Genomic DNA, 27023 nt, shown 5'->3' with positions numbered 1-27023 from the left:
GAAGAGAAAGGACAAGCACTGTGAGTGATATAATACAGGGCTTTTTGCCAGTGGCTATAAATGAAAAAAAAAAAAAATCTGATGGCATTTGTTTTGCAGGCAAGCTATACTTTTATATTTCTGGATTCATTCGAATGCACAACAATTAACATACCTACTCAATTAGGTAATGCTGTAATAAACAATTAAGGCCAATGAATACCGGACACGAACTGAACGAAAACAAATTGAAGCTTATAAACAGAATAAAAATCTTGCATTGTTGACTTCGCCTGTGGTGTGCATTAGTTCATTTAAATCAATATGTTTATTTGTAATTTTTTTAAAATATTTTTTATATTTAGAGCTTGTTGTAACCTGTTTAAAATTAAACATTCACAGCATTTGAATATATGGAGATCAAATGCAAAATCTACACATGAGGCTGGTCTGTTCTGCTGGACATGCTGGGCAAAGCTTTCAACTTTAAGAATTTCAGTGTGGAGATCAGAATTCAACCACTGTAAAAGATCTGAGTGAATCTATATCTATATATATCTTTATATATATAAAACCCAAGAAGTTCTCCATCAGTGATTTCAAAGTGGCCAATTAGCGCCTATTCTCAAATAGGCGTTCTTATCCAAATGACCAGCAAGTAAAAATAATATTTAAAACATTTCAATGTGGAGTGCGGGCCTAAGTAAAATAAATACTATTGATCACAGATCAGTAAAAAACTGAATGTTGGCAAACAGAAGAGGCACAAGAAGATTTCTATGAAAGCAAACATATTTTTATTTTGAAAGTAGTGGAACATGTTGAAGCTTGTTTGAACAAATGATGAGTTTTCAATGCAAGGCAATTGTTGTTTGTTTATCTCCATAATTTTATTACAGTATATATTTCAATCTTTGAATAGGTCCATTCCCATTCTTGTGTTTCAATAGGTTTATACTTAAGTGTTTGACAGTGTACAGAACACTTGTATGTACAGAACATTAGCTACATTGAAGCTCAATAATGTATTATGTACTCTGTACAGAATTTCTGTAAAAAATGCATTCCTTGTCCTAGATCCTTGAAGCAAATGAAGGAAATTTCCTCACAATGGACTTGTCAATTTCATTCACTGTGCGACATCCTAAAAAAAAGGAGTTAAACACCATGAAACCAAATCAGCTTGACATACTGACATAAGTCATTGTAACAGTTACAAAGAAGGGAGATCAAAGGCACTTAGAATAACTGGGTCTCTACAGGCTTGTCTCAGGCACATGTAATGCAAGGAACCTCCAAATAGCTTGGCTAATGTGTCTATCCTGTGACTTGGAAGAAACCACACTACAGGAATGACAAGGCAATTCAGCTTCAATGTTGTTTCAGTCCCCGTTCTCTTATAATAGAGTGAAGTGTGCCAAATTCCATGGCAGTAATACCAAGAACTGGTCTGGGGCCATCTGGGTTTACTTTAGAGTTACACCATTATTGGTACAGACACTAAATAATGTGAATTTTGCAAATCTGGAATTTAATAACTAACAAAGTAAAGTTACTCAGACATGTAAAGTATAACCTCATAAAAGCTCTGGTCTAAATCACTGATGACTTCACCCAGAAAAATGCATGATGGTCAACAATTTTGAGTGAGGGATTATGGATCAGTGTTATAATACAGCAGTTCTCCTTCATAAACACAAAGTACATTAAGTTAAAAAAACAAATGAAACAGAAGGTTGTGTTCTTTTTATAATACAGTAGACCATTCATTGCTGGAAATAATTGTGCTATTAAAAAAAAAAAAAAAAAAAAAAGAAAAAAAAAAACTTTTGGATCCAGCTTAGCCCCAGCACTACAGTTGTTCTGAACTACAGTTATGCTGTTTATAATAATAATAATCTCTATATAGCGCCTTTCATAGTGGACCACCACCACAAAGCACTTTACAAGATACAAGGCTAGGGTGTGTGAACTATGCATCAGCTGCAGAGTCACTTGCAACAATGTCTCACCTGAAAGACAGAGCACAAGATGGTTAAGTGACTTGCTCAGGGTCACACAATGAGTCAGTGGCCGAACTGGGATTTGAACCAGGGATCTCCTGGTTACAAACCTTTTTTTTTTTTAACCACTGGACCACACAGCCTCCTATGATGCTATAGTAAGGGGCAACTGTTAAGTGAGTTATATGTGTATTCTGCCTTCTAACAAAAAGTAGTGGAGTGTCATTATGTGGCAAATGGGTGCCCTGACCAATACCAACTTATAAATAGTTTTGCAGCATAAAGGGCTGCCTAATATGAGGGAGCACTGCAATGAGTATGATTATTGTTTATGAGAAGACTGCCCTCTTTTTACTTTTTATAAATACTTGGCCTAGTCTCAAAGCTTTAACCTGTCTAGCAGTGGTCACTAAATGTAACCAAAAAATTCAAGTTACTAAACTTTCAGATCTATGACTTTTTAATATATTATAAAGTTAAACTAAATTGTTAAACAGGCTGTAGAGGCAGAAATGGTGGTGATCAGTGGCAAAAACTCCTAATTTAAATACATTTTGATTCCATGTTGTAACACAATATAATGTAGAAAAGGGGGGTGAATACTTTTGAGAGCTACTGTATCTAACCCCTCAGAGACAATTCCAAATGAAACTCACTGTTGGAGTTCCTGCACTGAAAAGCTCACCTCCCACCAGCAAGCACTGGCAGCTACAGGGTTAATATTCTCTAGGAGTCAGCCTGCTAAGAGGCTGCTGGAGGGGAACGAGGTACACCTGGTTCCAAGCCCAGGTAATCAGGGACAGGGCGGAGCCAAGGTGTACAAAAGGGGCAGCCTCTCTAACTTTTCTGTGTTTTTTTGTTGTCAGACTAAGCAGAGCTGTTTCCTGCCTTACGGCTGCTGATGACTGGTCAAGCACGGGACTGTGGTATTTAAAGGACTAGTACTTATTATTAATATCTCCTCTCAGGACCTGTCAATTGTAAATAGTGTGTTTTATAGTGACAAAATTTTTGTTTTTGTGCAGTTTTTGACAGTGTGTAAATCAGCATGGTTGCACCTTTTCTTTGAAACCTGACTGTGTATCATTCTGAGGCCTCTCACAGGTGATAAGTAATAAGAAATCATTGCAGTTTGAAAACGGCAAATGGAAAAGCCAGAAAGCTTACCAGTAAGAGCGACTGCCAAGATAAGTTCTTGTCTAAGCAACTGAAGAACTTCATTCACTCCATTTTCTCCCTGTTAATAAGGCAAGAAGGAGTGCAAAAAAAGGTTAACATATTTCTAAATTTGGGGTTAAAATGGTTACATCAACAATTAAGAAATTATTTACCAAATGTGGACATTTGCTGGGATACTGTTTGGGATAATCTATACTGTGCTTCCAAAAACCGTAATCACCAGCTGATCCATTTCAATTTTATTCACAGAATATACAGTGGCTCTCAAAAGTATTCTGAGCTGGGAGACACTGTGCATATGGCAACAATAGCCAGGGTGCTTCACAAAACTGTCCTTTATGGGAGAGTGGCAAAAAGAAAGCCATTGTTGAAAAATACTCACATCAAATCTTGGCTAGAGTTTTCCAGAAGGCATTTGGGATACTCTGAGACCAAGTGGAAGAAGATTCTATGGTCTGATGAGACCAAAATAGAGCTTTTTGGCCTCAATGCTAAACACTATGTTTGGCGCAAGCCTAGCACCGCACAACATCCTGAAAACACCATCCCTACCTTGAAGCAAGGTGGCGGCAGCATCATGCTATGGGGATGCTTCTCTGGCTCAGGGCCTGGAAAGCTCGTGAAGATAGAGGGCAAAATGGATGCAGCAAAGTACAGAGAAATCCTGGATGAAAACCTGCTGAAGTCTGCAAGAAACCTGGTACTCGGGAGAAGACTCATCTTCCAGCAGGACAATGACCCCAAACATACAGCCAAAACCACACTGGAGTGGCTTAAAAACAAAAAGATCAATGTCTTGGAGTGGCCCAGTCAAAGCCCGGACCTCAGTCCAATTGAGAATATGTGGAAAGAGTTGAAAATTGCTGTTCACCAAAGGTCCCCATCCAACTTGAGGGACCTTGAGCAATTTTGTAAAGAATGGGAAAAAATTGCAGTGTCCAGATGTGCAAAGCTGGTAGAGACTTATCCAAATAGACTCATGGCTGTAATTGCTGCAAAACGTGCCTCTACCAAATATTGACAAGGGGGTGAATACTAATGCATCAATTATTTTCTGTTTTGCATTTTTAACTAATTTAGAACAATTTGTAGATTTTATTTTTCAGTTTGACATTATGGACTTTTTTTGTGTTGATCAGTGGCAAAAACTCCTAATACATTTTGATTCCATGTTGTAACACAATATAATGCGGAAAAGGGGGGTGAATACTTTTGAAAGCCACTGTATCTAACCCCTCGGAGACGATTCCAAATGAAACTCACTAATACCCCATTGTATGTGCTTTGTCCTCAGGGTGCAATGGGCACTTTTTTCATATGATTTGGGAATGTCCAGATGTGGCTGCATTCTGGGATAGAGCATGTTCAAAGTTCTCAAATATACTTGGGAAAACTATTCCTTGTTCCCCTTTAGTCCTTTTGTTAAATGATGATTCATCACTGGATCTGTCTCCATGGCAAAAACGAATTTGGCTCGCTGGACTTAACTAAGAAAATGATAGCCCTGTGCTGGCAGCCTCTGCATTCCCTGCCCTGGCATCAATGCACCCTTGCATTCCTTGACATTATTTATATGGAGCTTTCTATCGCTCGGGTTTATGGGGCCAGGGAGGGGACTGTACAGGCCTGGGGCGTGGCCTGTAGATAACATTAAATTGGTGATAAACCAGTCCTCAGCTGTCAATGTCTGATGTGAATTCTCAGGATCTTGTGTAGGGAGGAGGGGGTGGGAGGGGGTTTGCCACCTGGGGAGAAGGGGAGGTGGAGTGGAAGGGGTGAAAACGGGAATGTTTTGTTGTTTTGTTTTATTGTATTGTATTTCCCATTTCCAAATAAAAAACTGATATAAAAAAAAAAAAAAATCACAATAAAACTGATACTACCAAACATCTTATCAGGCTTAACTGTTCAAGTATAAGGTCATGTTTTGAAACTTCAGTTATCATATATTGTTTAAGCTTGGTTGACATAATACCTGGTAGGCCAGCCCCCATAGGACAGGGCGTCCAACAAACACTGCTTTAGCACCCAGTGCCAATGCTTTAATGACATCTGTGCCTTTACGCACCCCTCCATCCAGAAAAACTTCAGCTCTCCCTTCAACTGCCTCTACTATTTCCGAGAGGACATCAATCTAATCAGACAGAGTAAAACACACACACACACAAACAAGTTTTATATTAGAGAGATTTATGTTTCTCCTTATTGCTGTTCAAGCTTTTCAGACATTGACTTACAGCACATGTAGGTGGTCCAACTGGTTTATTGTTTTTAAGAGCAAATAATAATAATTAATATTTGGATAACTTTGCATCACATCCTGCATATTTCTCTTTCATGACTTGGTCCAGATAATTGTACAAAATAAAAGTGACTGGCTTTTAACCAATTTTAATTGCTTTTGCTTTTTTGTTTGCAATGCAAGTAACACAAAGGTAGGACTAAATGCAGCGGATCAAGGGATTTGCCAGAATTTGTCTAGCAGATGAGCGCAAACCTGAAAACCTTAAAAGAAAACATCAAGTAAAGTACAGGTCTGGGTGTAAATACATTGCCTGCACTGCTGACTGAATGCTCACTCTTGTAAATGAGTTTTTTTTCTGTGGTTTCACAACACTTACAGTTGCTGGCACACAATCCAGCTGCCGTGCCCCATGGTTTGACACCAGTATTCCATCAACACCATATTTAACAGCCTCCTGAGCATCATCAGCTGAAAGACAGAAAGATTTAGCGTTTCAGGAATTATCATCAAGGACATCACATCTGTGAAAATATTTTTTTAATCATGTGAGTTACCAAATGAGTCAACACAAAAAGAAGAAAAAAAAAACTGCAGTTGATGCCTGTTACCCAATGCCATTGAACATCTTTTAATCTTACGTACGGTAAAACACAACCGTGTCACTTTTGACATAGCATCATGGTGATGTCATTACAGTTGGATAAAATTAGGAAAATTAAGAAAAGCACCATGTAGCAGCATGTAATTTGCATTTAGCATTAACTGCAATTGGTCAGTTACTTACAGAAGCTGCCCAGAACTGGATCTCTGGAAAATGTATGTTTTTATAACCATGTTACATAATTCCTAAATTAAACTGAATAAGTGTGTTTTTCATTTCCCTTCTTCAGCTACTCAGAAAGTTCACAGTAAACAGTGAAAGGTAAAATACTGCTGCTGGCAGCCTGTATTGCTATGTAATAGTAGTTGTACTACAGTAGCTGTTTTGTCTGCAGGGTCTTTTGAACATTTTCAATATTTAAGGATGAAATATCCATTTCCAAAGGCTATTATTTCCTGACAGGCAGAAATTAGAGAAAAAGGAAAGTATAGCTCAGCTTAACAGTACTGGACTTGAGCAGCACCATCATGTACCTGATAAAGGCAATACGATGACACGTTTTATTCATCCCTGCTTTTCCAGGAAATGGAAAAAAAAAAAGCTTGGCTGTCCTTAATGGAAAGTTTTCAAGCAAGTAAAAACTATAATTGAAAGTGCATGCTACTGTACACAGTATTTTGTATTTTCTTAACATTTTTTCTACAGAATTCTCAGAACAGTAACCATGCTTTTTACTGGCATTAATGGAAAACTTCAGCACAGCCACCCTTAGATATTCATTTAACAGAGGGTGCCAATCATTAAGTGGGGTCTGGGGCAGCAATGTACATTTGTTTGATTGACAGTCTCCCACAAATATATGCTTTCTATGCATCTTAAACTTTAGATGATGAAAACATCCTGTCTTTGGTTTGTTTGCTACTTTTGGAACCAGAAATTCAGTCCATCAGATTTAATTTGACTCAAATACTGACCTCTCAGAATGCCTTTGACAACAATTGGAAGCTTAGTCAGTTTTTTCAGCCATGCAATGTCTTCCCACTTCAGAGTGGGGTCAATAGCCTGGGCCACATATACAGCAAGCCCACTATCTTCTCCATAACCGTTCTTTGAAGAAAAAGACATATCGGGAGACTTAAAGTTGGCCATCCTGAAAAAAAAAAAAAAAAAAAAAAAAAAAAATTACACAGATGTTGCCACGTTATAACGTTCATATCAGAAGCCAAGAGAAAGATACCTGTAAGGTTTAGAGGTTCATGCTACTCATAAGGTTCTGAGCAAAAAAACCATTGGTGTTATAGAACGTTTAGAAATTGATTTATAGGAATACTACTTTCATATTAGGGCTGTTCCGTTTAACAGATTAATTGAACCAATTATTCAACTAATAGTGTTTTTTTTTTTTTTTTTTTTTTTTTTTTTTTTTTTTTTTTTTTTATTTAATAGTGCACATTTTTTTCTTTCTGTTTGGACATTATAGGGTTAAAATCCAAAGTAACTAAAGCCCTGGACACTCTGCCCGATGCAATCAATAGAGACACGATTTTTCAGTCGCATCAGACAGTGTGTTATGCTTTGCGATGCGATTTCAATCAATATGTTAAATATGTTGCAGTGCGATTCCGCTCACAGGAACTCGACAACCAATAAGTTCATCGCGTTAGGTTATATGACACCAAATGCCAAAATGCATCCCTATAATAAGTACAACAACACATATATGCTGCCACATCTGGATAGCAATTTGGATACTGTGTACTAGTGCAGTGTCGATTAGACCATTCACTACACAACGGACAGTTCAGGATTTGTAGACAATAATAAAAGAAGCTTGTTATTTTTACTTAGTTAAAAGTACAAAAATAGTATCAAATATTTCTTCATTTTCCAGCCGTTGTTTATTTTTGTGTAACGGTCTAAATGTAACAATTAACAAGTGTATGTGTGCCTTTTATTTCACATGCAAACGGATGAAGACAAGTGTCATCACATGCAGTTCTCGATCATGTGAAACGTGCATATTTTCATTGTTTAAAAAGTGAATGCATATTTAATAAAAATGTTGCAAGTACACAAAGAAATTGTTATTTTATTTGTAACTAATTTAAACATGCAAGGGGTAATTTAATGAGCTCCCAGAAACACATAACATGGGAAACGTTACTGCCAGTCTTTCGCTTTCGGCTACTGAAACGCCCCATTGGCGCTGTACTAGGAGATAAACAACAACTGCTGGGACCTCGGTTTTACACCACACACCCGGAAAAACACAAAATGTGCCCAATTTCCAGCGATTTCATTGTGGCACGTCAGGACACCCGGTACATATGATTGGAGAAGTTGGGGAACCAGGCAAGAGCAGTGCCGGAGAGTCCCACATCAGCGAGGGAGGACAGGAGAATAGAATGGTCGACTGGCTCAAAGGCAGCAGCAAGATCAAGGAGAATTAGAACAGAGCAGAGGAGAGTTGAGTTAATCTGATAAAATGGGAATTTTAGATATTGCCTGATGCTAATGGACAGGTGAGGAGTTTTATTTATAATAAATGCTGCATTTACCAGTAAATGTACAGATATTCTGGTAAGATTTGAACCAAACTCCACAGTACCCAATAATATGTGATGTGAGCTTCTATGTTCAGCAGGTTTTCTGTATTTCCATAAATACAGTAAACAATTCTGCAGATGTTCAGTTTGGTTTATATTCCAAACAAGTACGATTCCAGACAAGGTTTGTGTGTTCAATTTATTACTCTGAGAGCTTTAGTAAATCAGCGGGAATCCTCATGAAAACACTTTTTTGCTCCTCTATTCTGATATTCTTATAACAGGAAAGGTGTAAATCACTTCTTCACAATTTTTTTTTTTTAAACTACAGCTCTACTGTACATCACAGGTTGCCCACTGTTTAACACCATATGCAAAATATTGCATAAGAAACTGCTGTGTTGTTTATACCACATGAAGTAGTCATACAAGTCAAAGTGAAAGTGGGCCCTATTTTTAAGTGGAATTTTCTACACCTTAATAGGTAAAGTGGAAAATCCTGGCCATTTTCAGCAACTGCATGTTGGCCAATCGAAAAGGAAATTAACAATTACACCTGGATATGTTTATTTACAAATTTTAAAACGGATGCCCTGTTGGAGATTCTAGATCTAACCAGCACAAGTTTATCCTGATCAGAGACCATATTTTGCTAGTTTTCAACTGGTCATGCTGGTTTCTACAAAATATCATTTTTGTATTCTAGAGAGTCCTTAAGGCATTGGCAACACAACTGGTAAGGTTTTTGGAATGTACCTGAGATGAGAAGGAAGCATAAATCTGTTGCGCACATCATTTTGCCGCTTCCCTAAGTATGGTGTATCCACAGTGACAAAGATCCCTTTATACCCTGCCTTCTCCGCTCGTAATACCAGAGACTTGGTCAGTTCTCTGTCTTTGTAGATGTAAAGCTGTAACCAGCGAAGGCTGTCAGGTGCTGACTCTGCAACTTCTTCTATAGAGGAGGTGGCCCAGGAGCTGATCATCATTCCAGTACCAGCCGACTGGCATGCTGCAAAATGACAAAACAGATTAAGATCCAATACCAAATGTAAACATATCATGCACTTTACTGTTTCTTTTAATTACCAGGGATATGGTATCCTAAGATCACAAAATTATAAAACTAGTTAACCAAAACAACGGCATATCTGTTTGTAAAGAAAGTTAAATGTGAAAATATCTGTATCATTAATATGACCATGTCTTAGAAGAAAACAGGTGAATTTTTACTGGTCAACACCTTAAATGGAACTTTTCTGAAGTACAGAATACAGCTGTGTGCCAACTGTAAATGCACTGTTAACACCTAAAATGTATATCCCTTTTTGTATTTGTATTGTATGTAGTAATGATATGTAGTAAGTTGATCAATAAATCACCCCTGGGGCAAAACCATATTAATATAGAGGTAATGTGGTACGGTAGTCTCCTTTTATAGGAACACCTCATAACAGAATAGTTCAACCATTGCAAATGCTCCACCTAAAGGTACAGGAACTTGGCTTAAAAGAACACCTTCTTGGCACTGATAGTGATTTGGTGTTTCCCGTTTTGGTTAGGTGCTTCACCATTCTTTTAAATAATGTGCATGTTTTGTATATTGCTGCTGTATTTTGTAACATGTGTAGGGGTGCTGTGTTAATTTAGTTTGACAGTTAATTTATTAACATTAAGTTAACCCTAAGTAACAGCCATTAGTTTTGCCTCTGCCATTGTGATAGCCCGAAACACACCTGCCAGCTAATTTCCTAGTACATAGCAATTTAAGCTTTTTTGAACATGTTGTTTTGCTTTAGTTTTATGAACATTAGTTTGTCCGTTACTTTATTATTATAGTTTATTTACATACACTTGCCTATTGATTTGCTTTTACTTATTCAGTTCATTTCATATATTGATGCAGATGCGTCATGACAAGTAATACATGTGTATTTATTATTGTATTGATTCATATTGTGTCTGGTGGCTAACTCCGTCTTAGAAAACACTTAGAACATAAGAAAGTTTCAGCCCATCTTGCTCGTTTGGTTTTTAGTAGCTTATTGAGCCCAGAATCTCATCAAACAGCTTCTTGAAAAATCCCAGGGTGTCAGCTTCAACAACATTACTGGGGAGTTGGTTCCAGACTTCCACAATTCTCTGTGTAAAAAAGTGCCTCCTATTTTCTGTTCTGAATGCCCCTTTGTCTAATCTCCATTTGTGACCCCTGGTCCTTGTTTATTTTTTCAGGTAGGGAAAAAGTGAATTGGATCGACACTGTCAATACCTTTTAGAATTTTGAATGCTTGAATCAGATCGCCGCATAGTCGTCTTTGTTCAAGACTGAACAGATTCAATTCTTTTAGCCTGTCTGCATATGACATGCCTTTTAAACCCGGAATAATTCTGGTCGCTCTACTTCGCCTATAAGGACACATCGCTTGTTACGCGAGGGGTGTTCTCTTTGCCGGAGACAGGCTAAATCTAATTTAGATTTGTCAATGTTTAGATCATTAAACTAGACCCCAATGAGTCAATAAAGTATACTGTCTCTATACCCCAGAAACTTATATGATCTGAAAATGGCAGTTATATTATGAAAGGTGAATGTAAATTTCACCATGACATGTTAATAGAACTTTGCAAATATAATGTCATTATCTCACATGGTCTGAGATATAAAGCAACAGCAGTGTTGTAAACTTATTGACAGGAAAGGGTCTAGGTTTGATACCCACAACCAAACTTGACCTACAAAATCAAAGAATACAGTTGTGTATTGAGTATGAAGTGAGTATCTCAAAGCATTAGGTCTTATCACCTGGAACCAAAAAGTCACATGACCACAATATGACTGTTTCCATACACTGGAAATGCAAAGTATCTGAAGTGGTCTTAGAGATATTAGCCTGTGAAAAAGTTGGATACTAAATTAATACAATATTTTCATACAGCGACTGTCCATCTTTACAATGTTCCCTCTTTATTTTGGTTAAAAAAAACACAATAAAGTTATAATACATATAAAATGTCAACATGGCCAACGCATGAATGAAATTATTTTAATTACTGAAAAGTTAAATGACAATGGTTACTGTATTAGTACCAATGCTGAAACAGGATAAAGGCAGAATGTGAGTGAACTGTTTGAAAAACTGCTCTTTAAGTGACAGCACAAACAAAGATGTAGGGGGAGCCCTGGTCCCAGAGTTTATAATATCTGCTTTAAAGGAATCATCATATATGACCGCTCGCCACTTCATTTACACACAAACACATGCACACTGTCTAGCGTTTGTCCAGGCACCTATATACAGTACAGAACCTTACTTTTTAAGTTAGTCTTGTTCATATTGCTACCAGCCAAAGTTTCCTAATGTGCAGGCCATAGATTAATAAGCCACAGGAAAGGCATTACAAGGTATATTTTATGAAAGCATTGTTGTATGCAAAAAAGCATGGTCAATCACAGTAAATGTACAGTATAAGAACAATGAAAGCAACTTCAAAATTACCAGGTGAATTTACTAATATAAACTTTAACTAGAATCATGTATTCCAGTATCTGCAGCCATTACCTTATATGAAAACCACTGCTGGCGAATACAGATGGTAATAGTAAGTTACAGATGTTAGTCAAATGCTATTCAACATGTATATAGGAGGCTAGGAATGAATAACAAAATAAAAGTTTGGTGCAAACTGGTACAAAATCAAGGCAGTATGAGTGTTCACCATGCAGAGGGTTACAAACAGACAGACATGTCAGACAGTTAAATGAAATGTATAACTTAAAATTATAATATTACTTAACATAAGTCATAATAGATACTGTACTTTTATAGAACACTGATTCTATCCATGTCACACTTTTCAATTTAGATGTGTTATATTGTTATTTCTTGTACATTGTTACATAACACTGCTTGCAATATCAGGGGCTCTCTCCCTCTTTGTAGATGTAAAGCTTTAACCAGCGAAGGCTGTCGGGTCAGGTGCTACTTCTTCTATAGACGGATTTACTATTCACGGATTTACTTCACACACAATAGGGACCAAGTTCATACCTAACTGTTAATTTCTACAAAATTATACTGCATATGCCTTAGTTTTCGTGTGTGACAATGACTTCCATAACCTACTTAGTTCGTGAGTTATGGAGTGTGAAAGGCAGATGGACGGATGGAAAGCATCAGTTTTCTGTGCCTCAAGTTTTGGGCTGCAGATAACAAGGGAAGGTTTGTTCTTCTGAGGTATCAAACATGTATTTTGTTTTTAGAATTTTTTTTTTCACTTCATACTGTCAAATTCATATGTTTACACAAAGGTCCTTAGGGTAATTGACAAAGAAGAATTTTCATATATATATATATATATATATATATATATATATATATATATATATATATATATATATATATATATATAATCAACAGTTCCTATAATAATACTAATGTGGCAACATTGGATATCTTTGTACTTTGTTGAACATTATATATATATATATATATATATATATATATATATATATATATATATATATATATATATATATATATATATTAACGTTAAGTTCAAAGCCTTTTTGTGTAGTGTCTTTGTGCATGTGGGAGGGGAGAGGGGGGGTTAAAATGTAGTTCAGGGGACATCTAAAAGGCATTCACCTGCTTTCCTCTCTCTTTCAGCCAGTTATCCCAAGACCACACCGTTCTGTCCTTTCTGATCGTATTCAGTTGGGGGAAAGTTAGCGGCCGCATTTTCAGTATATCCGCTTTCGGGCAGGGTTGAATCAGCAGCTGTCCCAGCTGCTTCTAGTAACTGGCATTGTGCTCTCTCCGGTTTCTGGGTGGGGGTTGCGCAGTGCCGGGGATCCCCTCTGGCTGTATCATCTGTCAATCTCTCTCTCTTCCCTATTTAAGTTGTGCACTATTTCCTGCTCTTGTCTTTCGTTTTGGTTGGATTTCATGCGCTCCAGGAACCTCCACGTCGGATTCTCCTCAAAATATCTTTATATTTCTCAGATGGACCAACTACTTAATACAAACCTTTACACAGCACACAGACCTGCTCCTCGCCACTAAATAAATATAAAAAAAATAACCCACAAAATATCGGGAAGTGTCTAATCATTGATCTTTTCGCCCTGGTGGGCAGTTCCTCTGGTCTCAACGCCGGACACTATTAATCAGTCAAAGCAGTTGGCTACGGCGCTTAGCTCTCAAAAGCGACTATTTTAGATGCTCTTAATTGTGCCTTCCTCGGAATCACCTGGGTCACCGACAATCCGAAACCAGCCTCCCACACGACAAATCCTGGAGTACATTTGACAACTCATTATCAACTTCCAAGTATTTTCAATCTCTAAACCCAACTGGTTATCTCCCTTCGGACACTTCAATTTCACAATTTGCATTATTCCAAGTCAGAACATTCATATCATGCATTCTTTCTCTCTTGCCTCAACTATATATATATATATATATATATATATATATATATATATATATATATATATATATATATATATATATATATATATATATATATCTTTCAGAAGTAAGAAAGCCCCTGCCAGAGCTTTTAACACTCCAGCTTTCCTCCATACTCTGATCATGGCAGCCATTTCCACAGTCAAGGCTAACGCTAATTCCCATCTAGCATGTCTGCTCATCCTCTCAAATACGACAACATTAATACATGGTGAGAGATGCGGTACGAGACTGGAATCTGTCTTGATTATGAGTTAAGGAGTTCCACTATTAGGAGAATGACTGGAGTTGTGAAACCCAAATCTCTGAATGTGAGTTCACCTTTTCCATTCCAAGCAGGCATGACAGTAGCAAACCACTGATCGATCCTGTATTAACCAACACATAGGATGTTTGGCATCTCATCTCTGGACATCAGGATGTGGTACTCCTTGCTGCAACACTGGAATACTCAATGAATGTAGTTCCATCTGCTCATCTTCAATACAGATCAACAAGTAGCTTTAGTAAGAACATCAACTGCCGCTGCAGTTTTCTGTATCCACCCCTCAAAAAAAAAAAAATGTCATGTTCCTAGGTCTTCGACAGACATGCAGAAGAGAAAACTAGGCTCCGGATCTGCACTTATCTGTGACGGTGGTGATAGACCGCTGCAGGTTTGGGAAAGGCTACACGCTGCTCTCGCTGGATTGCAAGAGCTACATATGCTGAACTTGAAACAGTTATACTTGATGCAAGAAGCTTTGGTAGCAGACCAAGACACGTCTTCACTGTCATCCCAGTGAGGAAAGAATGCTGGATAGCTACTCTAAGGAACAGTACTTGGAAGTGACGTTAGCCGCATTAAAGGAGCAATTGGTCCTCAAGTTCCGGAGCCTGGTTCCCAACGCAGACTCTCGTCCCCCGCCCCCCCCCTCCTTCCCCCTTCAAGGACATGACATTCATTTGAACTCTCTCTAGTCTCCTCTGCAACACACGACAGTTCATGTCTGAGGCTGTAGCTCTTTCCACCCGGTCCGCCTGCTCCACCACCTGATCAACATTCCTCCTATTCTTCACCCAGAACCGGATGTTTTATTCAGTCAGCAACCTAGACCACTGCCTCGCATTCATTACCTACTTACAGATCTCCTCAAACCTCCTCCCTTTATCCTACATCTCCAGCATTCAACATCAGTTCCGTCTTTCGTCCATCCCTGCTCCACAGCTCCTGTCCGTCCTGGCTATGCGCCTGACTTTCCGCAGCATGGAAAGAGCTCTCCCAGCAGCCGTGCCTTCCAGGCTACCAATATCCTCAACCGTCCTTCGACTTCTAATCTTCTCGCTCAGGAACGGCTGCTTTAATCCATCGGATGACCCCAACATGAAGGTGCTGTGTCTATGCTTTCTTCGGCTTCCTTTGTTGTTCGGAATTCTCGGCTCTTTCTCCATCCAGCTTTCCAGAGCTTGGCTTGCGAAGCTCTGACCTATCCCAGCTTCCCATTGATCACTTTATCCTTATCCTGAGGTCCTCCAAGGTGGATCAACTCCATTGAGGTCAAAGATTCATTCCTCTCTGCCCCAGCTCTGCTTTAACCTACTATCTTGCAACCAAGAGCTGTCTTCCCTCAGATCCTCTGTTCTCAGACGACTCAGGTTCTATTATCTCTAGAAACTGGTTCTCTTCCCACCTCTCCTCCCTCCTGACAAGAGCCGGATTTCCTTCCCAGTTCTATTCTCCTCATTCATTCCGGATCGGAGCTGCCACCTCAGGTGCACGAGCAGGGGTTAATCAATGCACAATGAAATCCCTGGGACGTTGGTCTTCTGCCGTAGAGACCTATATCAGGACTACTTCTTCAGACATTGCAGCTGCCCAACAATCCTTGGTTAGCATGCCCAGAGTGGGGGATCCCTCTCCGCCAAGTCCACCAGAGGTTTCCTTCTGCTGGGGGGGGGGGGGGGGGGGGTTTCCTCTCCACAGCGTGGACAGCCTGCAATCCACAGTCTGTCCCTACTAACCTCTCCATGTCCTTTTTGTTTTCCAGTTCACGTTTATGTGTGCGGCATACGGTTCTTTCCTGTCCCACTGGTGCGGGGAGCGTTTGTGGTGGGGGGGAGGGGGGAGTGATTCAGGTTCCTCATAGGTCAGAGGGGACTCCCAGCCACATCTATTCTTTTGCAGCTTGTGCGCTTTAGCCCTTTAGCCTCAGCGAGGCTCTAATCTATATGCCATTCTCTTAACCTTCTCTCATTTTCCTGCAGGTTCCGCGGGCATCCAGCGGGTGCCTGGCCCTCACTTTGGGGCTCACGCCTGATGGAGGTCGGTTCTACGGACGAGACCTGTCTAGATCTTTTTCCTTTCCAGGTCCGGGTACCTTTCTGTACCCCCCGGGGTAGCCTGGTCTCCCTACCACCAGGCAAGCTTCCAGGACGGGTCCTCCATCCATGTCGTCCCCTACTTGCCACAACCGCTCAAGCAGCTAGTGGTCCTTCAGAGTAGGGTACTTGTCCTGTCTGTTTGACTTTGTCACTAACACTGTCACCCAAATCCCACAAGCACTCCTTTCCTCTTTCGCCTTTGCAGGTGTCCCATGAAATAACTGTGAATACCTTTACAGGAAAGGGAAATGAAAAATGCACTAAAGGTTCTATTTATAGCATCTGGTCACATAGAAAACAGAAAATGATGACCACAAATTGCAATTATTAAAATTATATTTCAAATTATATAATTGCAAGTACAAGAGGTTTGGATGTATTGGAATTTATTGTTTTCTCTCTCTGGGCTTCTACAGGAATTGGAACAGTTAACATTTTCACACTGTTTTCATCTGTTCAATTAATAAGAACAAGCTTTTCTTACTAATACTGTAGTTTTTGGTGCTGGCATGATTGTGTATGTTAACACCAAAAGAAAGAACGGACATTTCAAAAATGTATTGGTCCAAAAACATTACAGGCCTCTGTAAGCATAAAATGGACCCTATTATAATAATCATGAATAGTGAAGCAATTTCAGTTACTGCTTATAAAAAGGTGAAAAAATATGCATTTAATTTCAATGCACTAATAGAACTAGCTGGAAATAATGATTTAATATGCATGCAAACAGCACATAAAATCTCTGCTGTTCCTATAATAAGTTACTGAGTAAGCTTTTGTTGTATACTGAAATATGTATCCTGAAACTGGCCATACATGAAGTGTTAGCAGGCATACATTAACAACATACAGCAAGAGCTTATTTACCATCTGCAGTATTTGTGTGTTGTGTCTGGAAACAGACCCAGTAAACAAATACACTTCATCCCATAATATAGGTACAGGGAGTTTGAGAATCTAACTGTGCATTGATATTTATGAAAAATATTTGTTAAAAGTTATTAGCCTAGAATATGTGCTCCCAACAAGTTAAACATGATAAAACTGTGTTTAAATACTGGATTTTGTTTTCTCAATTCTCAGAAAATATAAATAATAGTACTTACTGGGTAGCCTTTGAGCACAGCTGACACTGTAGGACTTTGTATGGCATTTGTTTTGTGTGATGTATGCAAAGGTTTATATGTTTTCAATAAGCCTCCTACCATCTTGCAAAGTACCAGAACACCACCTGGTGGCTGATCCATAAAAAAACCCAATGATGTAACTTCTCCTGCTTTACAGTGCATCACTAATGTTAACAAAGTAAACATTTATCAAGAAGGAGCAAATTGCCATAAACAGTGGCAAATCATTTGTTGTATCAATTTAGCCTTGCAAGAATACCATTTTATAAGCTAGTAAAGCTGAAAAAATACTTAAAACAAAAATGTTTACATCCAGAGGCACATCTTCCAGGAACCATGGAAACAGAGGGGATATTCAGAATATAACAGAGCATTTTTAGAATACCAGTAGACCACTGAAGTTGCATGTGTGACGCACAGCATATTTGGCAAAAATGGGATATTTAATACAATATTTCATAAACCAGACAAAAACATTAGTCAACCCCATTTTAAAGAACTACCTCTCACAGTTGCAGTTTCTCCATCGGGATGTGCCATTCGTTGCATGGCAGTGGCAGCGACACAGACAGGCATACTGATTCTCTGTCCCAGGACTGACACTGACAGATCTATCTGAGACACATCCCTGAGCACCCGAGGATACAGCCTCCATCTGTAAAACAAAAATACACATTATCTTAAAATCTTTAAAGCCGGAATGGGTAAAATAACATTTAGTGATCAGGAATATTTCCTCACGGCCATCACAACATATCCACATATACATAACTGCACAGACGTAGAGGACTCAAGTCTTGTGCTACACTGAGGCCGGGAACCAGCCAAGATTGACCTTAAATCGAATCTTACATGTATTTTGTTTTTATTTTATTTTGTGGGTTTTGCAATGACTGTTGCGCTTCTACAGGTTTTAATGTCACTTGGGTGGCCTGCACATATGACATCATTTCACCTCACTGATAAGTAAGAATGTCAGTTCAGTGCTCTTTTCTTCTTTTAGTTTTCAGAATAAAACTTTATTAAGGAGTTTAGTAGTGCTCTTACACATAATATAACAGTAAAACAATGTTCATAGCAAGTACAACTTATATATGATTTCATCAACAACAACAAAAAAAGAAAATATATGCATATATCAAAAATACATATTACAAATAAATAAATAACTCACCATGTCTTTTTAGATATCTCATTAGGATGCAGCGTTTAGCAGTAGACAGTAAAAACAATCTCATTCTTTTCTGTCTTTTATTTAAAGGTAAAGATGAAAGTTCATTTGTATTACCTTTGACCAGAACCTTGTAATTTGCTGCATTCCCAAAGCATATGTATTAACGTTCCATTTTTACTGTCTGAGTTTTAGATTTGACCTATATAGTTTATATGGTGTAAAATGGCAGCAGTTTATAATTTTGAATGGAATGGAGCAAAGCCTAGCATTGATGGAGCAAATTTTAACATTAGAATTTATATGGTTCCAATAGTGCTCTTTTTTGCTTTTCGTAATGAAAATATGTAACAAACAAAGTTGTTAAATGGTATTGTCAAACACAGGTGTCAAAATAACTGGCCAAATGGATGCTTAATAAAAATTATAAGAAAGGAAATGATAATTTCAGGACTATAGATTAGATTACAGGGTTTGGATGAATATATTGTATGTGGATTTGAGGTTTCACATGAGCCTCTACTGACACCTTGTGGAATCAAATGAAAAGGTCATCTTCATCCTATGATTGGGCGTGATTCATTAATTGCAACCTATACAAGAAACTTTTAGGTGGGTACAATGGGCAGCTTTTGTTATTTGTAACCACTGTAAACACCACACATCAGGTTATACAGTAGTGGCAATAGAAATAGCTATGTGCTCAATTTAGAAAGAGGATAGCCCAATGATCTTGTCTTGTGAGACTTTAGGGGATTGATACATATAAAAAAAATATATAGAAGTGATTTCTAACCTGCTTTATTTCTCTGTTTCATGCTGGGATAAATATTTGAATATTCAAACAAGAATTGCTTGAAATGTATTTGGTGGCAAACAGAGAAAGGAAACCAATACATAAATGGAGTCTGAAATATCTAAGACACTGTACAAAACAGTGTTTTTCCCATTTCTTTAATAGGTCATTTGACAGGCACCAGGTTTATTTTACTCCTGAGATATTTTTATTACCGTACTATGGTACACATTAGTGTTTGCTTTCCAGCTACTTCAAAATGAAAGAATATTAGAATATTGTCTCAGTGTTACATTACAGTGATATTCAAACCTTTAATTTTACAGGCCTAAAACCTTTTTCTATGCAGTATAACACTGTCATTAAATTAAATTAAATTTCTCATAGGAATGCAATAAAATAAATGCTTTATTTAGTGCCCATCACATATACAGCGAGAGCAGGAAAGCTAATTGTCTCTTGCATAAGGTGATAAATAAATAATAGATCTAATTTAAAATGCGTACCTCTCATTGTTTTTTAACCACAATTATAGATCACTAGATCTACAAATAATGTATTATTTACAACAAAGTTACACTTTAGCCAGTCACTCAAAAAACCTACTAAGCTTGTTTGGAATGCAATTAAGTTATGCGCTATTTACACACACTAACTTTATTAATTTGTTTATTATTTGTGTTGCTATAACATATATTATTATTATTATTATTATTATTATTATTATTATTATTATTATTATTATTATTATTTAAGGAATTTTGGCTTAAAGTTTGAGAAGGCCTGGAATGGTCTGCTCCGGTTAGCTTCAGAATATTCCAAACTAAACATTTTTAGAGTTGTAGTCACATCTATAAGAGAATCAGTAAGATTTTTTTTTAATGTTTTTAATTTTGTATCAATAAAGTACTGAAATAGAATTACTAAAAGAAAAAAAAAAAAAATATTGTAGCAGTCTACCGTTTAAGATGGATTTAATGCTGTTGTAATTAAAAGTAAGAAAAAAAATCTGTCTGCATGTGTGGCCCTGTTAACTCAGGCTGCTTACCCCTTGTCTTGGTAGTCTCATTCAGATTTACATTTGTAATATCCTTAATTATTGTCTTGATAAACTGAACATACTGTAGCAAAATAGTTTAACACAGGCAGGTGTATCACGCAGGGCAAGGCAATCCACACACAGGCGGAGGGCAGGAGCAAACCCGGGGCATGTCGGACTAAAGCATAACACCGATAGCACTGTACAATAGAGCCGGCTCCTTTGCAAGGAGTGTATATCGGGCTTATGCCTCTGTTTGTGATTACGTCACCTACTGCTGCCTTCCCCTGTGCACTTTACAATACCTTTACAGTAAATGTTTGTGAAATACACAAATATTGCAGGGTAGTCAAAAGCTCCTCATAGTAATTTACTGTAAAAAAACACACTAACCCAGATACTGTAAGTATACTACTTGATGTGGTTATATACAATTATCTTGCAAAAAATGAATTTTTCTTTTTAAATGTCTTTGTGAAAAATGTAATATTGTGGTCATCTGGCCTATGCTTACTTTGCTTGCTTATAGATATTACCCTGATTTGTAATTGAAATAGTTTGTAGTGAAAAGTATTTTTTTACCATCTCCTGCATTTTCTTTGGAATCAGGCTAGGCCTTTTTATTACATAATGTTCATCAAGAAATGCAAACATGTGTATACCAAAACAATTTATCTGGAATGAGTTTCCTAGAGAGCAGCCATTGCATTTAAATGTAGTCTTAAATAAAACAAGAAGTGAATATCTCCTAATTGTTCAAATAATTTGTCTTATTAACAATTAACACAAAATGTATAGAGTCAGTGTTTTTATTAATATTTGAATGTACCTGGAGAATGCTGCCACATTATCTGCTAATGTCTGCTGCGCGTCTGCTCCAGAACGATAATAATCGTACACTGCTTTGGGTAGAATTCTCTTTGCATGTTCTTCAAAATCGTTGAGGCAAACTGGCTTCTCTGTCATTGTTGCTGTTAAATGGCAGCTAAAAGCACTAAGCTTGAGTACTGTTGAACATTTTCAGTTGTTCTGTGAATTATTAACTTTATAGTTAGTTTTCTTTACTTTTTAAACTAATGTTTATTTTACATTCCTCTGAGAACCACCCCTCCCAGCTCATCCCATGGCTTTCACAGGGGTTGCAGCGAAATGTTCAGTTCTTCAGACTGCCTACTCATATTCTTTTTGTGAAAATGTTAACAAGACCCTCGAGTAGGAAATATGGTAAGGTATCGTGACCTTCAGTTGGATCCACTGGAAAAATAGAAACATCTATGATACAGTGAGTGAAGGGGATAGATGTGTTTGAAAGAGTTGATCCTTTTTTACATTTCTACTGAGGAAATGTTGAATCACCCACATTGATTGATTGGTGATATAATGGCTTGTGGGTCCAAAAAACACTTTCCACTATGCAGCAGAGATGTTCAAGTATTAGATCATCAAGTTTTGGCCAATTCCGCCCACTCTGGATGGAAAAGTACCTTCTGCTTTCTGTTTTGAACATAGATTTTGCTGAGAACTTTAAAAAATGACTGAAAAAGTTCATCCCCATCTTTCTTTCTAGACTAAAGATAATACTTCTGTAAGGAGAGCAAACCAAGGTTTCAAAATCCATTTCCTTACATCCTATTTATTTCAACTAAGAACTATCTCACAAATGAATGTAATATATACAGTTAATTCTCATTTAAACAAACTTGGATTAGACACTTTTCCAGATAGCATGAATTTTCTACAAGGTCAAATATCTCATACTCATTCATCACATATATTATAGGAGGCTGTGAGGGCCAATGGTTAAAAAATGGGCTTATAACCAGGAGGTCCCCGGTTCAAATCCCAGCTCAGCCATTGTGTGACCCTAAGTAAGTCACTTAATCTCCTTGTGCTCTGTCTTTCAGGTGAGACATTGTTGAGATGTGACTCTGCAACTGATGCATAGTTCACACACCCTAGTCTCGTATCTTGTAAAGCACTTTGTGATGGTGGTCCATAAGATTATTATTATTAGGGGAATGTAAAATAAACATTAGTTTAAAACATGTTAAATGGAACAGTTCAAATATAAAAAATTAATATATATATATATATATATATATATATATATTATATTTTTATAATATATATTCTATATATTATATATATATTATATATATAATCATATACAATCCAATAGGTTCTAAAGAAGGCAGCATAACTGGTGTAAATCACCCCACCCCCCCCAACCCATTTTTATTGCAGTAGGAACAGGTAGAAACTATAAAAATAAAAAGTGGGAGCAACGTTTGTCCCAATTGTGCCCAATTCCCAACTTGATTGAGCTAAAACACCATGTATTCATTAGTTTATTCTGTATACTGCAGTATGTACTTGGTTAACACTATTTATCTTTTGGAATTACTATCAGGTACTGCAAATGGTATGTGTCAATTTCCTGGATTTCCTACAGCATGTGATGTTGTTTAGTGTTCATATATGCTTTCATCAGACAAAAAGTAGCCACACTTTATATTAACTTAAAATTAGTTACCTATCTGTAATTGTCTCTATGGCCTTGCTTACATGCAGTTTAGAAACTCCACTGTCTCTCCATTGTCTCATGCTATGGGAAGTGGGCAGTCAAAACTAAGCAGTTATTTATTACCAACTGAGATCTGCTGAAAGTAGCCCTAGCAAGCTTCTTTGACCAAATAGAAAAAAGTAAGCATACACTACAAGGGATTTAGTGATCTGAAAACGATAGTGCTTATTATAGTTGTTTTAATAAGCGAGATTAGAAGCGAGACTATGACTACAAATTTAAATATATATATATATATATATATATATAATATATATATGTAATAATTAATATCTATTATATATATACAAATATATACACACAAAGTAAAGAAAGGTATGTTTTATCTTTTACACGTATGCTATTTTCTGGTTTGTTGCTTTAAGCTTAGGCTTCTCAGTTCCTTAGCAGTAAGAAGCTTTTGTATAAAGTAGCATCTATCATGGGTACCTACTAAGAACAAAAAAGTCAACAAAAATATATATTTAAATTAGCATAGGTGGGAATTCATGCTAGAGGTCTTCTATATTGCTCAGCACCTGGCTTAAGTGACAATATATGGAGTTGAAGTAAAACCTGTTAAACCTAATTCATAAAGCAAGATTTGTTTCACAAAAATGAATACATGAAAAATAAAACTCTTGGTTCCACGAATTTGTGACAAATATTGGGCTTAACATCAGTTTGCTGCAAGACGAGAAAGAAGTTCCAGAAAGGTAAAACAAATTGCATCTACTAGGATTAGCATCTACAGAGGAATCTGTTGTATTTACAGTATATGGGCTACCGATATACTGGATCCTCAGTAACAACAAATATATTAACATTCTGCTGGCAAAAGCTTTCTAGAATTCGGATTCAGGTATTTATTATTATTATTATAAGAACGTTGTCACAGATGGTTCTGGCACATCCCTTTTGTGCTATAAGTCATTCGATCGGTTGCAAGTGTGTGCGGTTCTTTGATGGACCCAGATTCAGTTAAAATGTGTTTGCCCACTTACGATGGGAATAAAAATGTAGAGATGGGTGCCCAACTAACAAGATTTAAGTTTTTACAGGTATCAGGCTTTTAAAGACTGTCACCCACACCTGTGAGCGGAAACTGACCCAAGACTGTCACAACTACTGGAAGCAGGCTGATCTTTGGGATACAAATTGAATATTTGTGAAACTGCAACAAATACTGTAATGACAGAAATGTGTTTTAAAGAATTTAAAGCCAGTATAAAATATTATTAGCAGATCTGTGTAAGGCCTGGGTGGAAAATGGAACCGCGGATTTAAAATAAATAAATAAATAAATAATCAATCCCTAACTGGATTGGGAAGTGTCTGAAATTGGATTCCCTACTCCAGACCTATTGAGTGTGTTCATATCATATAACGAGTGCACATCAACAAGCTGTCTGGCAGCTGATGAACAGACGACTGCACTAAACACTAATATGTAAGCGTTTTGCTAAAAGTCATTTTTGACTGCAAGATACATATGTTACCTTTCTTCTTTAATCAAATTTAGTTTTTGGAAATATTCACTTCAAAACAATATGCTTATTCTGGCTGGATTCGATACTGCACAAGACACAGGTAGCATTTAAAATGTCCAGCTCAAGTGTTAAACCATAACATTAAAATTAAAAAATAAAAAATAAAAAAAAATCACATGTTTAATGTGTTATTCAATATTCACACAGTTCTGCATGCCACCAGATTTTTTTTTTTTAAAAAGATGTCTGTATTTGTAAATTGTAAATATTTTTTTATGCAAAATGCCCCGTCTGTTTTCTCTCTACATTTCTGCATTTGTTGGCAGAAATGTGCAACTTTTGTTGAGAATTGCTTTCTGATTTTGTTTTAAATTTAACCCTAGTTTTGTTTTCAAAAGCATAACCTGTTTTTTGACTCATTTTGTCACTTATTGGTCTTGATTTTGAAATAATTTTACATAGCATTTTTAGTTTTAATTTAATTTTAATTAGTTTAACAGAAGTTTTCCATTAACAGTAATTGGCTGAACTCTAGCCCCTCCTCCTTCCCTGTGCCTTCTGAGCCAGTAAATTGAGTCCTGTTTATTTATTTATTTAATGACCCATTTAAATTTTTTGTAACTTAAAGTCCTATTTGTTCATTGTAAAATACAGTATAACATACCCTTGTCTAGGGGCTGCATTGTTTACTAATCAGGGTGTAGTTGTACTGAAATCTGTGATAAAAAGCAGGCACATTCATCACATTGGTAAGGAAGCATTTCATTTTTTTTTTTTCAGTTAACATCAGTAACATCAGTTTTCATAGGTATATTATGACCCTCATATTATGATCTCAGAAGGGGATAAAAAGTTTGAAAACCACTGTACTAGAAGCAATCAAACTAGGTTTGATTATAGTAAGAAAAAACAAAAGTATTTAAATAAATAAGAAACCGAATATAATAACATTAAATAAATGTATGAGCAGTCCTAAGTTTAAATATTCAATTAATACTAATAATTAAAAATTAGCCTCTTGCCTTCTGCGTATATCAATGAAGTAAAATAGAATTGCAGTTTATAAGAGATTGCTATATTGACACACCTGAATTGGAACTACATGTTATTAAATCATTTAAAGTATAAACTGTAACTAACAGTAAACTTGCTGACGGAATACATCTAATGTTGTAACCTCGTTCTCACCTGCTTGTAGAACAAGCAGTCTAGAAGATGACTCATTGGTGCTGGTCGATGAAGCAAGGGTTTTTTTCTGATGGTCAGCGATTTAACAGCCAAGATCCTCGCTATAATAAGCGATCTCGTTAATATTAACAAAAAAATACCTTTCGGATAACAGAAGATAGGAGTTTATATTACAAAAATCATTTTCTATATATAACAGAAATTAATTCGAGCCTGGCAGGAAGAAATGGGAAAGGAAAGCATAGGACGTGTTAATATATTAAGTTAGATATTGGTTTGAAATAATGAGTATTGGAAAATGCTTATGATAGTGTTTCATATTAATCAACCCTTAAATTTTCAAAAAGCAGAGGTTGTCTAAAAACCCGCTTTAACTGGATTTTTTATGAACAGTGAATAAGGTCAGACTTATTTCAGTCACTATAACACTATGGCATTCTAATATAATAATGATAGCCTGTATTTAGATAACTGGACCTTCCATTAAAATGTACAAATGGAGTAAAATAGTACAATTTCTAGGAGCAACTGTTATACTGAAGTAACTTAATCAGAAATACATATTATAATGCCATTTAAAAGTAAACTGTTGAAAGAACATAGTGTTTATTGTAACAGAAGCATGGCATTGACAATATTGTAAACATTGTTACAACACATTTGAGTGTTCAATTATTTTAATTAATTAGTTTATCCAACTAAATAAGAAGTATTTTAGACACTACAAAATCAATTAAACTAAGGAATATAAATGTTTAGCTTATATAAAGGTTTTACTGCAGTAATAAACAAAGGTATTTTTTTTTTTTACAGGAAAACTGTAGAGTTTAAAAGTAAAATAGTTAAATGTTTGTCTTGGTCACACAGTAGAATTCTGGAAGGGCGTTAGACCTTCAAAAGGTAAGGCTTGGTCTTTGATACTTCAAAGCAGGATTTGGTGTTGGCTCCTAAGCGAGATTCACTGGTCATCAGCAGTTTTGAATTTCAAAATTAACTCTCTTCATGAGATCATAGAAATTACTGAACACAGCCAAAACAAGCATTTGATATAAAATAGAAAAGTCATCTACAGTACCAGTCCTTATCAGATAGGTAGTGATTTTAATTGGGATAATGTTTGCGGGCCAAAAAATGACTTCATGCAGTGGATTTGGAAAAATGCTTTGTGACAGGCTAATGAGTGGAAAGAGGCCCAGAGACAGAGTAAAGGCAAAAGTTCTTTATTAAACTAAATAATCAAATAAACAGGGACAAGGGCCAA

The 27023-nt window shown here is 36.7% G+C and overlaps 1 protein-coding gene across 1 annotated transcript; it reads right to left on the bottom strand.

The window, feature by feature from the left end:
- Positions 1-772: 772 nt before the first annotated feature.
- hao1 (hydroxyacid oxidase (glycolate oxidase) 1) lies at positions 773-21494 on the bottom strand. The gene is made up of 8 exons (XM_041251565.1): positions 21351-21494; positions 18019-18170; positions 9310-9565; positions 6982-7157; positions 5783-5874; positions 5137-5295; positions 3150-3219; positions 773-1123 (listed from the first exon to the last, which is right to left on the bottom strand). The coding sequence occupies exons 1-8, from the start codon at positions 21485-21487 to the stop codon at positions 1053-1055; spliced, it is 1113 nt and encodes a 370-aa protein (XP_041107499.1). The 5' UTR covers positions 21488-21494; the 3' UTR covers positions 773-1052.
- Positions 21495-27023: the final 5529 nt, after the last annotated feature.

Source organism: Polyodon spathula, chromosome 6, assembly GCF_017654505.1.
Source record: "Polyodon spathula isolate WHYD16114869_AA chromosome 6, ASM1765450v1, whole genome shotgun sequence".
Taxonomy (NCBI): Eukaryota; Metazoa; Chordata; class Actinopteri; order Acipenseriformes; family Polyodontidae; genus Polyodon; species Polyodon spathula.
Note: the sequence above shows the minus strand (reverse complement) of the source record. Positions and strands in the feature narration are given on the sequence as shown.

What these genes read in the sequence shown, in the direction of transcription:
- hao1 (XM_041251565.1), bottom strand. Translation starts at nt 21,487, where the DNA reads ATGACAGAGAAGCCAGTTTGCCTCAACGATTTTGAAGAACATGCAAAG. An exon ending in TGGATTGTGTGCCAGCAACT is followed by an intron (nt 5,296 to 5,782) that starts GTAAGTGTTGTG and finishes CTGTCTGATTAG; the next exon opens with ATTGATGTCCTCTCGGAAAT. An exon ending in CTTGGCAGTCGCTCTTACTG is followed by an intron (nt 1,124 to 3,149) that starts GTAAGCTTTCTG and finishes CCTTTTTTTTAG; the next exon opens with GATGTCGCACAGTGAATGAA.